The 15,696-nt window shown below is 41.7% G+C and overlaps 1 protein-coding gene across 2 annotated transcripts in view; it reads left to right on the forward strand.

The window, feature by feature from the left end:
* The window catches only part of SAP130 (Sin3A associated protein 130), a gene marked incomplete at its 3' end in the record, with an annotated part of 105,040 nt that overhangs the window by 50,948 nt on the left and 38,396 nt on the right, over nucleotides 1-15,696 (forward strand). For both annotated transcript variants that reach the window (XM_080689903.1, XM_080689904.1), the window contains exons 13-14: nucleotides 5,592-5,894; nucleotides 10,470-10,644. In XM_080689903.1, coding sequence (XP_080546029.1) covers nucleotides 5,592-5,894; nucleotides 10,470-10,644 — 478 coding nt within the window. The remainder of the gene's footprint in view (nucleotides 1-5,591; nucleotides 5,895-10,469; nucleotides 10,645-15,696) is intronic.

Here is a 15,696-nt window from a genome sequence, read left to right on the forward strand (position 1 = left end):
TACAAGCGTGAGCCACCAAGCCCGGCCTACAAACTACTTTTTAAATCATATTTTATGAAATAAAAATACAGGTTACCAATTTTTGCTACACCTTAAAATGATAGTATAGTTAAAGTGAATATAATTGTATGTTCACAGGGCTTTTATTTTTATTGTTTTGTGAGATAGCTGTTGTAGTTTCTATTTTAGTTCCCATCTGATTTGTGGTTGTTTCTTTTTTCTTTTTTTTTTTTTTTTTTTTTTTGGTCCTGGAAATTAAACACAGGGCTTTCTACCAGCACCAGCTGGGTATACCCCTAGCCCTTTTTATTTATTTATTTATTTTTATTTGAAACAGAGTCTTGCTAAGTTGCTAAGGGCCTGACTAAATTGCTAAGTCTGGCCTTGAACCTGTGATCCTCCTGTTTCAGCCTTTCAGGTACTGGGATTACAGTATGTGCTACCATACCTAACATATTTCACAAATTTTATCTAGTAAAAAAGAGGGTTTTTTTTTTTTTTTTTGGCAGTAATGGTACTGGGGATGGGACCCAGGGGTATTGTACCTCCAAGCTATACCCCCAGTCCTATTTTTTAATTTTTCAGTCTTTTAATTTTTTTAAACAGTGTCTCACTGCATTGCAAAGGGCCTCGCTAAGTAGCTGAGGCGTTGCTCGAACCGTGATCCACTGGTCTCCACCTCCTGAATGCTGGGATTACAAACGTAAGCCAACATGCCCTGCAAAAAAGAGGTTTCTGATAAAAAAGAAAAGTAGTATCTGAATAGAAATATACATTAAGAGTAAGTACAATATAAGGGACTAGGGATATAGATTAGTGGTAAAGCACTTACCTAGTATATGTGAGGCCCTACATTTTTTTTTTTTTTTCTCCTCAGAACTGGGGATCAAAACCAGGGGCATAGCCGGGCGTGGTGGTGCACGCTTGTAATCCCCGTGCTTGGGAGGCTGAGACAGGAGGATCACGCAGGTTCGAAGCCAGCCTCAGCTACTTAGTGAGGCTCTCAGCAACTTAGTGAGACCCTGTTTCCAAATAAAAATATAAAATAGGTCTGGGAGTAAAGCCCAGAGGTAGAAAGCCTCTGGGTTCCACCCCCATTACCACCAAAAAAGAACAGGGGCATTCTACCGCCAAGCTACAACCTCAGTCCTTTTTTTTTTTTTTTTTTTTTTGAAACAGGGTCTCACTAAGTTGCAAGGGATGGCTGGTTGTGAACCCAGATCCTCCTTTCTCAGTCTCCCAAATGCTGGGATTATAAGTATCTGTCACCACACCCGGCCAAGCCCTAGGTTTAATGTCCAGCACTACCTAAAATGAGAAGGCAACAATCTAGGGGTGATGGCTCATCTGCAATATCAGTACTTGGGAGGTTGAGACAGTAGGATTAAAAATTTTAGCCCAACCCCAGCAGTTTAGTGAGAGCCTCCTCAACTATTAGTTGATACCTATTTCCTTTCTTTCTTTCTTTTTCTTTTTTTCTTTCTTTCTTTCTTTTTTTTTTTTTTTTTTTTTTTTTGTGGTACTGGAGGTGGAATCCATGGATTTTTCTAACTCCGGATTATATTCCCAGACCTATTTTATATTTTATTTGGAAACAGAGTCTCACTAAGTTGCTGAGAGCCTCACTCAGTAGCTGAGGCTGGCTTTGAACCTGTGCAATCCTCCTGTCTTAGCCTCCCAAGCACAGGGATTACAAGTGTGCACCACCACATCTGGCCTTAATACCATTTTTCAAACTAAAAAATAAAATAGAGCTGGTAGGTAGCTAAGAGGTAGGATGAGTCTGGGTTCAATCCCCAGTACCACAAAAGGTAAAAAGAGTACTCCAGTACTCCAGTAGCAAGGTGTGGTGGCACCTGCCTATAATCTTTGTAGTTGGGAAACTATTTCAAAACAAAAAACATAAAGGGCTGGGATGTAGCTTAGAGGTATGATATGAATATATTAGGTTAAATAAAACTTACTAAAATAAATTTGACCTATTTTTTACTTTCTTTGTGTGGTACTGGAGATTAAACCCAGGGGCATTCTCTCTCTGACCTACACCCCATCCTTTATTATTGTTTTTATGTGTGTAGGGATTAAACTCAGGGGCATTCTACCTCTAAGATATACCCTCAGCTCTATTTTTTTTTTTTAATTTGGAAACAGAATCTCACTAAGTTTATATGAGCCTCACTGAGTTGCTGAGATTGGCTTTGAACCTGCGATCCTCCTGTCTCACCCTCCCAAGTACTGGGATTATAGGCATGTGCCACCACATTCAGCCTATTTCTTTTACTTTCTTAGACAACACTAGTCTAAAATTTCAAACATTTCAAGGTATTTCTTAGCCTTGGAAATAGGTTCCTCCATATCACACTGCTTCTGATGACTATTATGAATAATATTTTGGGCCAGGTGTGGTGGCTCATACTTTTAATCCCAGCGTTTGAGAGACTGAGACCAGAGGATCATAGTTCACGGACAGCCTCAGCTACTACTTAGTGAGGCCCTTTGCAACTCAGTGAGACCCTATTTCCAAATAAAGAATAAAAAATAGGGCTGGGGGTGTCGCTTGGAGGAAGAATGCCCCTGGGTTCCATTCTAGTACCACAAAAAAAAAAAAGAATAATATTTTTTGTTTTTTCATTGAATGAGAAATCCCTTTTTGTTACTTTCATTTTCAGTAGGTGGGATTTTCATTGTACAAAAAAAGACATTTGTTTGTTCTCTGTCTCCAGTAAATATAAAACATTTGAAGCCGGCTGTGGTGGTGCACACTTGTAATTGGGAGACTGGAAGATCGCAGGTTCGTGGCCAGCCTCAGCTATTTAGTGAGGCCCCCCACAACTTAGTGAGACCTATTTCAAAATAAAGAATAAAAATAGGGCTGGGGGTATAGCTTGGAGGTAGAATGTCCCTGGGTTCAATCCCCAATACCTCAAAAATAAAGTAAAATTTGAAATTTATAACTACTGTACTTATTTTTTTCAGTACTGAGGATGGAACTCAGAAGCATTCACCTCCAAGCTACACTCCCAGCCCTACTTTTTGTAGTCTTTTACTTACTTACTTATTTATTTACTTATTTATTTATTTATTCATTCATTGTTCTTTTTGTGTGTGTGTGTGGTACTGCGGATGGAACCCAGAGACATTCCACCTCTGAGCTACACCCCTAGCCCTGCCTTTTATTCTGTATTTTGAAACGGTCTCACTGAGTTGCAAAGGGCCTCACTAAATAGTTGAGACTGGCTACAAACTGAGATCCTCTCATTTCAGCCTCCCAAATGCTGGGGTTACAAATGTGCCCCACTACACCCAGCTGTTTTTTATTCTTTGCAGCAGGGTCTCACTGAGTTGCGAAGGGCCTTGCTAAGTAATTAAGGCTGTCTGAACCGTTATCCTCTGGTCTCAGCCTCTCCAATGCTGGGATTACTAGCATACCCCACCACACCCAGTTTATAACTACTGTATTTCTTCTTTTTTTTTTTTTTTTTTTTTTTTTGGGGGGTCTGGGGATGGAACCCAGGGGCATTCGACCACCAAGCACCAAGCCACACTCCCTGCCATATATATATATATATATATATATATATATATATATATATATATATATATATATATATTTTTTTTTTTTTTTTTTTTTTTAAATTTTGAAACAGGGTCTCACTAAGTTGTGGAGGGCCTCACTAAGTAGCTGAGGCTGTCTGCTAACCCCGATCCTCCGGTCTCAGCCTCTCAAATGCTGGGATTACAAGCATGAGCCACCAAGCCTGGCTACTACTATATTTCTGAAGGGACTTTCTAACTCCAGGCAATACTCCCAGACTTATATTTTATTTGGAAACAAAGTCTCACTAAGTTGCTGAGAACCTCACTAGGTTGCTGAGGCTGGCCATGAACTTGGAATCCTCTTGTCTCAGTCTCCCAAGTACTGGGATTACAAGCGTGCACCACCATGCCCAGCTGCCTGTGGTCTTTTAATTAAAGCAAAAATTATTAATCTGGGATCCATGAATTTAATTCACAAGTTTTATATTACTTATTGAGCACAATTGCCTGGCTTGGTCTTGTTCTGCTTCAGAACAGAAAATAAAAAGGGCTAGGATTCAGAGGTAAAATGCATCTGAGTTCAATTCTTAATACCACACAAAAAATGAGCAATATGTATTAAATATATACCTTAAATGTGTGTATATTTAATATATTGGTGATTGAATCCAGAGGTGAGCAATATATATATATATATATTTTTTTTTTTAAGATATTGGGGAGCTGGTATGGTGGCACATGCTGGTAATTCCAGCATTTGGGAGGCTGAGACTGGAGGATCGCAGTTCGCGGGCAGCCTCAGCTACTTTGTGAGGCCCTCTGCAACTTTGTGAGACCCTGTTTCAAAATAAAGAATAAAAAATAGGGCAGTGGGTGTAGCTCGGAGGTAGAATGCCCTGGGTTCCATCCCCAGTACCGCAAAAAAAAAAAAAAAAAAAAAAAATAATAATAATAATAATAATAATAATAATAATAATATATTGGGGATCTAGGCGTGGTGGCGCACGCTTGTAATCCCCGCGCTTGGGAGGCTGCACAGGAGGATCTCACAGGTTCAAAGGCAGCCTCAGCTACTTAGTAAAGCTCTCAGCAACTTAGTGAGACCCTCTTTCCAAATAAAAATATAAAATAGGTCTGGGAGGATAGCCCAGGGGTAGAAAAGTCCCTGAGTTCCACCCCCAGTACTACCAAAAAAAAAAGATATTGGGGATTGAATCCAGAGGTGCTCTGCCACTGAGATACATCCCCAACCATGTAAGGGGGCGATGAGTACTGGAAATTAAACCCAGGTAGAATGAGAATATACTTGTTTTACCACTGAGTTACACCCCCCAACCCCCCCCTTTTTTTTTTTTTTTTGGTGGTACTGGGGTTCCTGTAAGCCCTTCTATCTCCGGGCTACACTCCCAGACCTATTTTATATTTTTTTAAATTTGGAAACAGGGTCTCTTAAGCCAGCAAGGCTGGCTCCGAACCAGCACGATCCTCCTGTCTCTACCTCCCAAGTGTAGGGATTACAAGCGTGCGCCAGCACGCCCGGCTCCCCAACCCCTTTTTAAATTGTAAATCATAGTCTTGCTGAGGTAGTGTGTGCTAGTCTCAAACCTGTGATCTTTTTTTGTAGCCTCCCAAGTTCTGGGATTACATGTGTTTGCCATTGTATCTAGTTCCAGCCCTTTTTATTTTACTTGAGGAAAGGTCTTGCTAAATTGCTGTGGCTGGCCTTGAACTTGCTGTCCTCCCGACTTGGCTTCCTGAGTAGCTGAGATTATAGGAATATATCACTTTGCTAAGCTTAATATTTGGGATTTAATATATGATTCTTTTTTCTAATTTTTATAATTTTACTAATAATTTGGAGAAAGACTATCTCATATTAGTAGGAAATATAAAGAGAAACTAATTGTGTAGTACAAGTAGCAATGTTATGGTTTCAAAAACTGGATTTAGAGTTTATATATGGTAGAAAAGTTGTCTTCATTTTAAGTGTGTTTCTCATTGTGTGGACTGTGTCTAATGAGACCTAACCTTGTCATCTTTTGCATCATTTTTAGTTTCAGCTCAGGCTCCAAACTCTGCCATCACAGCTCAGACTGGTGTTGGGGTAGCATCTACTGTCCATCTAAACCCCATGCAATTGATGACAGTAGATGCCTCACATGCTCGACATCTCCAAGGGATACAGCCAGCACCCATAAGTACGCAAGGAATCCAGCCAGCCCCCATCGGGACACCGGGGATACAGCCAGCACCAATGGGCACACAGGGAATCCACTCAGCAACCCCAATCAACACTCAAGGGCTTCAGCCTGCACCACTGGGTACTCAGCAGCCACAGCCTGAAGGGAAAACTTCAGGTAAATTTAACTTTTTCAAGGAAGTTAGTCCAGAGAAATGTCATGTACCTATGTTTAATCCTGGCTCTACCACTGGCTGACTTTGTCATTTATCTCCTTTTTATAAAATGCTTACAACTTAATTTTCAAGGTCATTGTAAGTATTAGAAATAATATAAGTAGGCCGGGCATGGTGGAGCCCACTTGTATCCCAGCATTTGGAATGCTGAGACCAAAGGATTGCGGTATACGGACAGCCTCAGCTACTTAGGCCCTCCATAACTTAGTGAGACCCTGTTTCAAAATAAAGAATAAGAAATAGGGCAGTGAGGGTAACTCGGAGGTCAAATGCCCCGGGGTTCTACCCCCAGACCTGCAAAAAAAAAGAAAAAAGAAATTGTATAAGTAGAAGCCATGCATAGTGTCACATGCCTGTAATCTCAGTACATGGGAAGCTGAGACTGGAGAATTATAGAGTTGTAAATCCATAAAAATACCAGTGAAATAGACATGTTGAAAAATCGAGTATAAGTCATTGTACATAAAATCTTAGCTATTTCTCTAATATAAAGAAATATAAAGATTACTTCTCAGTTTGGATACTGTGTGTGTGTGTGTGTGTGTGTGTGTGTGTGTGTGTGTGTGTTACTGGGAGTAGAACTCAGGAGCTTTTCTACCTCCGGACTATACTCTCAGACCTATTTTTATATTTTATTTGGAAACAGGGTCTCATTAAGTTGCTGAGAGCCTCACTAAGTAAATGAGGCCAGCTTTGAATCCTGTCTCAACCTCCTGAGCACTGGGATTACAAGCGTGTGTCACCACACCTGGTCTGGATATTGCTTTTAAAGATTATTTCTTAAATTATCTATGACATGAAGAAACCAAATGGAAATTAAGAATTTTAATTGCAGCCAGGCATGGTGACTCACGCTTATAATCCCAGTACCGCAAAAAAAAAAAAAAAAAGAATTTTAATTGCCACATGAAGTGAATATGTGTATGTGTGTTTGTGTTTTACTAGGGATTGGACCCATGGGCATTAACCTCAGAGCTATATCCCCCCCCATGTTTTTTTTTTTTTTTTTAATTTTTTTGTAGTACTGGGATTTAACCCCAGGGGCATTTTACATCTGAGCCACACACTCAGCTTTATTTTTTATTATTTATTTTGAAAGAAAGTTTCACTAAGTTGTGGAGGGCCTATCTCACTAAGCAGCTAAGGGTGGCTGAATACCTTCAATACTCCTGTCTCACCCTCCCAAGTACTAGGATTACAAGCTTGCACTATGATGCTATTTTAATTTTTAGTTTGAAACAAGAGTCTCACTAAATTGCTGAGGCTGTCCTCCTGACTGCAATCCTCTATTCTCAGCCTGGAGTATTGGGATTATAGATGTATACACTACACCTGGCTGCACAAGAATATAACTACATAGTATCTTAGATTCTTAATTGATTAATGATTTTCACATAGTTGGAATTTGTCCCTAGTGGCTAATCTGGTAGAGTGGCATGGCTATATCTTTAATAACACCTGCTAGAGCCGGGCAGGGTGGTGCACATTTGTAATCCCAGCATTTGGGAGCCTGGGCATAGTGGCACATGGTTGTAATCCTAGCATTTGGGAGGCTGAGAAAGGAGGATCACAGTTCATGGACATCCTCAGCTACTTAATGAGGTCCTTTGCAACTCCGTGAGACCCTGTTTCAAAATAAAGAATAAAAAATTGGGCAGGGTGTGTAGCTCGGAGGTCAAATGCCTCTGGGTTCCATCCCCAGACCCGCAAAATAAATAAATAAATAATAGGGCAGGGGGTGTAGCTCAGAGGTAGAATACCCCACAAAACAAAACAAAAAAATAAAAATGCCTGCTAGGAAACACCTATGAAGCTGTCATTTTTGTGGATCCAAAACAGTTTGGCATGGGTAGTTTGTGATTAGATCCTCAAGGTCACCAGTATTTTCCCCCCTGTGGTGCTAAGGATTAAACCCAGGTACATTCTACCCTGGATCATCCTGTCAGCCTCCCAAGTATGGGGATTACAAGTGTGCACCAACACGCCTTGCTTAGGTCACCAGGTTTTTTTTTTGTTGTTGTTGTTGTTTTTTTTTTTTTTTTTTTTTTTTTTTTGCGTTACTGGGGATGGAACACAGGGACATTCTACTTCCGAGCTACACCCTCAGCTCTGTTCGCTATTCTTTTTTTATTTTGAAACAGGATCTCACTGAGTTGCAAAGGCCCTCACTAAGTAGCTGAAACTATCCTCGAACCATGATCCTTCTGTCTCAGCCTCGCATATGCTAGGATTATAATCGTGTGCCACCACACCAGGCTTGGTCACTAGTATTTTTTTTTATTTTTTTTTGGTGGTTCTGGGGTTCCTGGAAGCCCTTCTACCTACGGGCTACACTCCCAGACCTATTTTTACATTATTATTTGGAAACACGGTCTCCTAAGCCAGCACAGGCGGCTGGTTTCGAACCTGTGCAATCCTCCTGTCTCTGCCTCCCAAGTGCGGGGATTACAAGCGTGCGCCACCAAGTCTGGCCTGGTCACTAGTATTTTGATGCCAACTTTAGTGTACAGCTAAAATATCTGTTGCTTGCCGGGCATGGTGGCGCACGCTTGTAATCCCCACCGCTTGGGAGGTGGAGACAGGAGGATTGTGCAGGTTCGAAGCCAGCCGCGCTGGCGTAAGAGACCCTGTTTCCAAATAAAAATATAAAAATAGGTCTGGGAGTGTAGCCCAGAGGTAAAAGGGCTTCCAGAAACCCCAGTACCACCACACACACACACACAAAAAAAAAAAAAATCTGTTGCTTGAGTGTATTTCTAAAGTTAGATTAGAGGATGATATCAAAGAGGAGTCATATTTTATAAAAACTGCATCAGCACGTTTCTTGAAGGAGCATGCTATAAAGCCAGCTGATCATATTTACTATTTGTAGCTTTTTTTTATTATTTTTTGGCGGTCCTGGAATGAATCCCAGAGACATTCTACCTCTACACAACACCCCAGCACTATTTTTTAGTTTTATTTTGATACAGGGTCTCATTGAATTGCAAAGGGCCTCACTAAGTAGCTGAGGCTGGCCGTGAACTGTGATCCTCATGTCTCATCCTCCCCAAATGCTGGGATTACAGATTACAAGCTTGTGCCACCACGCCTGGCTTATTAGCTTTATTTTAAGTTTTAATTCTCCCTTTTTTTTTTTTTTTAACAGTACTGGGACTTGAACCCAGGGGCATTCTGTCTCCCAGCTATACCCGTTACTTTTTTTAATTTAAGAATTTTTTTTTTTTTTTTTTTGCGGGTCTAGGGATAGAATCCAGGGGCATTCTACCCCCAAGCTACATGCCCTGCCCTATTTTTTATTCTTTTATTTTGAAACAGGGTCTTACTAAGTTGCGGAAGGCCTCACTAAGTAGCTGAGGCTGCCCACGAACCACGATCCTCCAGTCTCAGCCTCCCAAATGCTAGGATTACAAGCTTGCGCCACCACACCTGGCTTTAATTTAATTTGAAACAGGGTATTGTTATGGCTAGTGCCTCACAATATTGCTAAGGCTATTCTTAAACCATGTATCCTTCTGTCTCAGCCTCCCAAGTGCTGGGATTATAGGCATGTACCACCATCACCATGCCTGGCTCTCCCCTTTTTTTTTTTTCTTTTTCTTTTTTTTTTTTTTTTTTTTTTTTTTTGTGTGTGTGTGTGTGTGTGTGTGTGTGTGTTAGTGTTACTGAGGATGGAACCCAGGGGCTTCCACCTCTGGGCCATACTCACAGACCTATTTTATATTTTATTTGGAAACAGGGTCTCACTAAGTCCCTGAGAGCCTCACTAAATAGCTGAGGCTGGCCACAAAATTTGTGCCATCCTCCTGTCTCAGCCTCCCAAGAACTGTGATTATAAGCATGTGCCACCACACCCTACTCTCTCCCATTTTTTCTAATAGGAATAGCAATGATAATAAGAATCATGTAAGTGAAAATATGAAGTGATAGATTGAGATACTTTGTGTATCTCAATAGTAGCTGTGATTTTTGGGTGGGGGTACTGCGGATGGAACCCAGGGACATTCTACCTCCTAGATACACCTCCAGCCCTATATTTTATTCTTTATTTTGAAACAGGACTTCACTAAGTAGCTGAGGCTCGCCGCAAACAGTGATCCTCCTTTCTCAGCCTCCCAAATGCTGGGATTAGAAGCATATGCCACCACACCTAGCTTGTAGCTGTAATTATAGAGCAAAGAAAAATAATACTGAGCTCCTTCAATAGACTTCATAGTTCTCCTCTGTGCAACTGCTTTTAGACATATGAGCATTGTCCTTTGCCCCCTTGTCTTTATTTTATTTATTTATTTGTCCTCTGAGTGCTAGGGATAGAACCCAAGGTCTCACACATAACAGCCAAGTTTGCTACTACTGAACTATATCCCCAAATTCTCATGAAGTGGAACAGTTACAGCATGGATACCTAAGGCCAGTGATGGAATTGTTTGCATTTGTGCTTTATGTGACATTTCAGTAGTGTTTCTTCCATCTCCCTCTCTTTGTTGTTCTTTCTAACACTGCCTTTCCTCCAACAGTGGTATTGGCAGATGGAGCCACAATTGTAGCCAACCCTATCAGCAATCCATTCAGTGCTGCTCCAGCAGCAACAACTGTGGTACAGACCCACAGCCAGAGTGTGAGCACCAATGCTCCAGCCCAGGGCTCCTCCCCCCGACCAAGCATCCTCCGAAAGAAACCTGCCACTGATGGGTGAGTAGCTCCAGAAGCACCAAGGGTCGCCTCTGGTTCTAGATAAAACTAGTATAAATAATAGGCTCTCATCTCCAGTGCTTCTCCGTGGCATTTTAACATTTCCTCCAAAGCAGCTTGACCATGGGATTGTTCAGTAGAGACTTGCACAGCTCAGACTGTAGGATATTAAGAGTCCTCAAGCTGGGCATGGTGGTGCACACTTGTAATCCCAGCATTCTGGAGGCTGAGACCGGAGGATCGCGGTTCACAGACAGCCTCAGCTACTTAGTGAGACCCTGTTTCAAAATAAAGAATAAAAAACAGGGCAGGAGGTGTAGCTTGGAGGTCAAATGCCCCTGGGTTCCATCCCTAAACCCACACACAAAAAAAAGAATCCTCAAGCCAGGCATGGTGGTGCATGTGCTTATAATCCTAGCATTCCGGAGGCTGAGACAGGAGGATCACAGTTTGCGGACAGCCTCAGCTACTACTTAGGCCCTTTGCAACTCAGTGAGACCCTGTTTCAAAATAAAGAATAAAAAACAGCAGGAGGTGTAGCTCGGGGGTCGAATGCCCCTGGGTTACATCCCCATTACCACACAAAAATAAAAAAAAATAGGGCTAAGGGTGTAGCTCGGAGGTAGAATGTCCCTGTGTTCCATCCTCAGTACTGCAAAAATAAAAAATAAAAAAAGCCAGGCGTGGTGGTGCGCGCTTGTAATCCCTGCGCTTGGGAGGCTGAGACAGGAGGATCGCACAGGTTCGAAGCCATCCTCAGCTACTTAGGCTCTCAGCAACTTCGTGAGACCCTGTTTCCAACCTAAAAATTTTAAATAGGTCTGGGAATATAGCCCGGAGGTAGAAAGCCTCTGGATTCTACCCCCAGTACCACCAATATACATATATATATATATATATATATAATTTAAAAATTCAAAAAGATGTGCTCAGCATGGTAGATAAAATGGATGCAATTAATCCACACCAGTATTTTGATATTCCACAACCTTGGAGACAGAAATATCTGCCCATCTCTCATACTTTGTCCCCTTCCAAAGACCCTCTGCTCTTCTCTTCATTTCACATAAGTTGCCATGGGAATGCCCCGTGCCCTCACCTCCTCTTTATCCATGCTGTCTTGCTCTAAATGTGACTCTTCCTCAGCCACTCCATTTCCCTGCCACTCTGCAGGAATTGGGTAGGTGTCCTCCTCATACCTTAACTGCTGTTTCCAGGCCATACCCCTTCAAAAGTACTTAACCTGTATTTAGATTTCATCAGATTTGGAGCAGAAAAATTGCTTTCATATAACCATGTTATTTCAGTCACAATAAAGCTTTTGTATAACTGAAATCATGTCTTTATATTCAAATTAATTAAAACGAAATTACTTGCTGGGAGTGGTGGCGCACACTTATAATTCCCTGCGCTTGGGAGGCGGAGACAGGAGGATGGAGCAGGTTCGAAGCTAGCTGTGCTGGCTTAAGAGACCCTGTTTCCAAATAAAAATATAAAAATAGGTCTGGGAGTGTAGCCTGGAGGTAGAAGGGCTTCCAGAAACCCCAGTACCACCCCCCAAAAAAAAAAAAAATACATTACAGGACTGGAGGCATCCCCTGTGGTAGAGTGCTTACCTGGTTTGTTTTGTTTTTTTTTTTTTTTTTTTTTTTTTTTTTTGGTGGTATTGGGGTTCCTGGAAGCCCTTCTATGTCCAGGTTACACTCCCAGACCTATTTTTATATTTTTTATTTGGAAACAGGGTCTCTTAAGCCAGCGCGGCTGGCTCTGAACCAGCGTGATCCTCCTGTCTCCGCCTCCCAAGCACGGGGATTACAAGCGTGCGCCACCACGCCCGGCGTCCAGTGCTCAATCTTAACCATCCTCCACTGGGACTTTAGAATGGGCCACTAGATCCCCCTTTTTTGGCTGTTCAAGTTCAGTGCTCTAGAAGGAGCTCTTCTCTCTTGTCTTTTCTACATTTCCTAGTGCAAGAAAAAAGTATAAACCTATCATTTCTTTTGTTTGTTTGTTTGGTTGGTTGGTTGGTTGGTTGGTTGGTTTTTGTTTGTCTTTTGCAGTGCTCTGTATCAAACCAGTGTCTCACACATGCTAGCAAGCTCTCCACTCCTGAGCTACAGCCCCCATCCCTTGCATGTTGTCATTTCTTCTACCAGAAAAAAGATAACGTTGAGCCTGTGTTTCTCCAACATCTACCACTCCTTTTTTTTTTTTCTTTGTCTTCTCTCCTTTATGTTTGTGTGTAGTACAAGAGCTTGAACTCTGACATTCTACCTCCCAGCTATACCCCCAGACCTTTTTATGTTTTGTTTTGAAACAGGGTGGCACAAGGTTGCTAAAAGTCTTGCTGCATTGCTGAGACTGTTCTCTCAAATCAATGATCTTCCTGTCTCAGCCTCCCAAGTACTACAGACAAGTGCCCCCATGTCTGACTTTAGCTTCTCTTTAAAAGAAAAATAAAGGACTTGCTTATATTTGCTATCTCTAATGTGGCAGTATTTCAGCTTTTTCTTTTCAGAACTGGAGGCATTCTTCCTCCAAGCTACACCCCTAGTTCTATTTTTTATTCTTTATTTTGAAACAGGTTCTTAACTAAGTTGCCAAGGGCCTCACTAAGGAAGTGGGGCTGGCCGAGAACCTGTGATCCTCCTGTCTCAGCCTCCCAAGAACTAGGATTACAAACATGCGCCACCATTCCCAGCATCTTTCAGCATTTTCGTTAAAGTATAGAAAACAGCTCAGATACTGCATGTATAGCCTAATGAGTTAGCACAAAGTAAATATAATCTCTTTTTTTCCTTTGGTTCTAGGGTTTGAACCGAGAGTCATTTTATCTCCAAGTTATACCCCAAACCCAATGTAATTTCTTATTTGGAAACAGGGTTGCACTAAGCTGCAGAGATCCTCACTAAGTTGCTGAGGTTGGCTTCGATTTTGTGATTCTCCTGTCTCAGCCTCCCAAGTACTGATTTTACAAGTGTGTGCCAGCATGCCTGGCTGGTAAACATAATTTCTAACCACTGCAGGTGGCATCTTCTCTCAAAGATTATCTATTTTTTTTTTAAGATTTGGCCCCACCAATAGAATCATACACATTATTTTGCATTTGGGGTATGAGTCAGTTCTTTCACTCGTTTTATATAGTCCATCCACATGTTTGCACAGGATTGTAACTTTATAACAGTAGCAGAGTTTTCCGTGGATATTTAGGTTGTTTCCAGATTTTGCCTATAGTGTTACCCTGTATGTTTTTGTGCATCAGCTTTGTCAACTTTGATTCATGTGGGACTTGCTCATATTTACCTGGAGTCTATAATGCCCAGGGCTCTTCCAAGTGATAATACCCATGTACACTCTCGCCAGCAGTGCAGATCATTTCTGTGTCCTCACCAACACGTTATTGGCACTATGTAAGTTTGGTCATCAGGGGAATTTTAGTGCTGTAACACATGAGCTTCTTGTTAGGGTGTTTCGTTTAGTTGAAGGTGAGGTAGAAAGATTGCCTTTAAGTGGGAGTGGTGGAGCACACTTGTAATCCCAGTATTTGGGACGCTGAAACAGGAGGATCGCAGTTCGTGGCCAGCCTCAGCTACTTAATGAGGCCCTTTGCAACTCAGTGAGGCCTTGTTTCAAAATAAAAAATAAGCCGGGCGTGGTGGCACACACTTGTAATCCCAGCGCTTGAGAGGCTGAGACAGGAGGATCGCGCAGGTTCAAAGCCAGCCTCAACTACTGAGTAAGGCTCTCAGCAACTTAGTGAGACCCTGTCTCCAATAAAGTATAAAATAGGTCTCAGAGAGTATAGCCTGGAGGTAGAAAGCTCCTGAGTTCCACCCCCAGTATCACGAAAGAAAGAAAGAAGGAAGGAAGGAAGGAAGGAAGGAAGGAAGGAAGGAGAAAGGAAGGAAGGAAGGAAGGAAGGAAGGAAGGAAGGTAGGTCGGTAGCTAGCTAGCTTGGAGGTAGAATGCCCCTAGATTTCACCCAGGCGTGTACTCTGGCCTACCCTTCCAGCATTTTATTTATTTTTTATTTTTTAATTTTTTTTTACTGGAGATTGAACCCAGGAGCATTCTATATCTGAGCTATACCCCCAGACCTGTTTTACTCTTTATTTTGAAACAGGCTCTCACTAAGTTGCAGAGGGCCTCACAAGTTGCTGAAACTGGCCAAAAGCCTGCAAGCCTCCTGTCTTAGCCACCCAAGTATGGATTACAAGTGTGCGCCACCACGCCTGACTCCTTTTTTAAGTTTTGAATCAGGATCTCTCTGAGTCAGCGAGGCTGGCTTTGACCCTTCAATCCTCCTGTCTCAGCCTCCCAAAAACTGGGATTGCAGGCATGTGCCACCATGTCCAGCTTTGTTTGTTTGTTTTTTTCACTTTTTCTTTCTTTCATTTATCTTTTATTTTGTAAAAGTTTAAACATAATAAAAAATTGAAAGCCGGGCGTGGTGGCACACTCTTGTAATCTCAGGCTTTATCCCAAATAATGTATTAAAAAAATATGTCTGGGAGTATAGCCCAGAGGTAGAAATCCCTTGGATTCCATCCCCAGTACCACAAAAAATAAATAAGTAAATAAATAAATAAATGTAATAAAAATTTGAATGTATAAATATCCATCACCCAGCTTCTGTTATCAGCTCATGACCTCATGACCAATTTTTTTTTTTTTTTTTCCTTTTGCGGGTCTTGGGATGGAACCCAGGGGCATTAGACCTCTGAGCTACTCCCCCAGCCCTATTTTTTATTCTTTATTTTGAAACAGGGTCTCACTGAGTTACCAAGGGCCTCACTAAGTAGCTGAGGCTGTCCACAAACCACAATCCTCCGATCTCAGCCTCCAGAATGCTGGGATTACAAGCGTGCGCCAGTACGCCTGGTTTCATGAACAGTTTTATCTGTGTGCCTAACCACCACCTTCTCCATATTATTTTGAAGCAGATCTTGAATATTGTCATTTTGTTTGTATATATTTGAGCATATACTTATTAAGAGGTGCATACTTCAAATTTTATAAAAACTATAAACCCTGCCGGGCATGGTGGCACAC

Source organism: Muscardinus avellanarius (assembly GCF_963383645.1).
Source record: "Muscardinus avellanarius genome assembly, chromosome: 2".
NCBI classification, from domain to species: Eukaryota; Metazoa; Chordata; class Mammalia; order Rodentia; family Gliridae; genus Muscardinus; species Muscardinus avellanarius.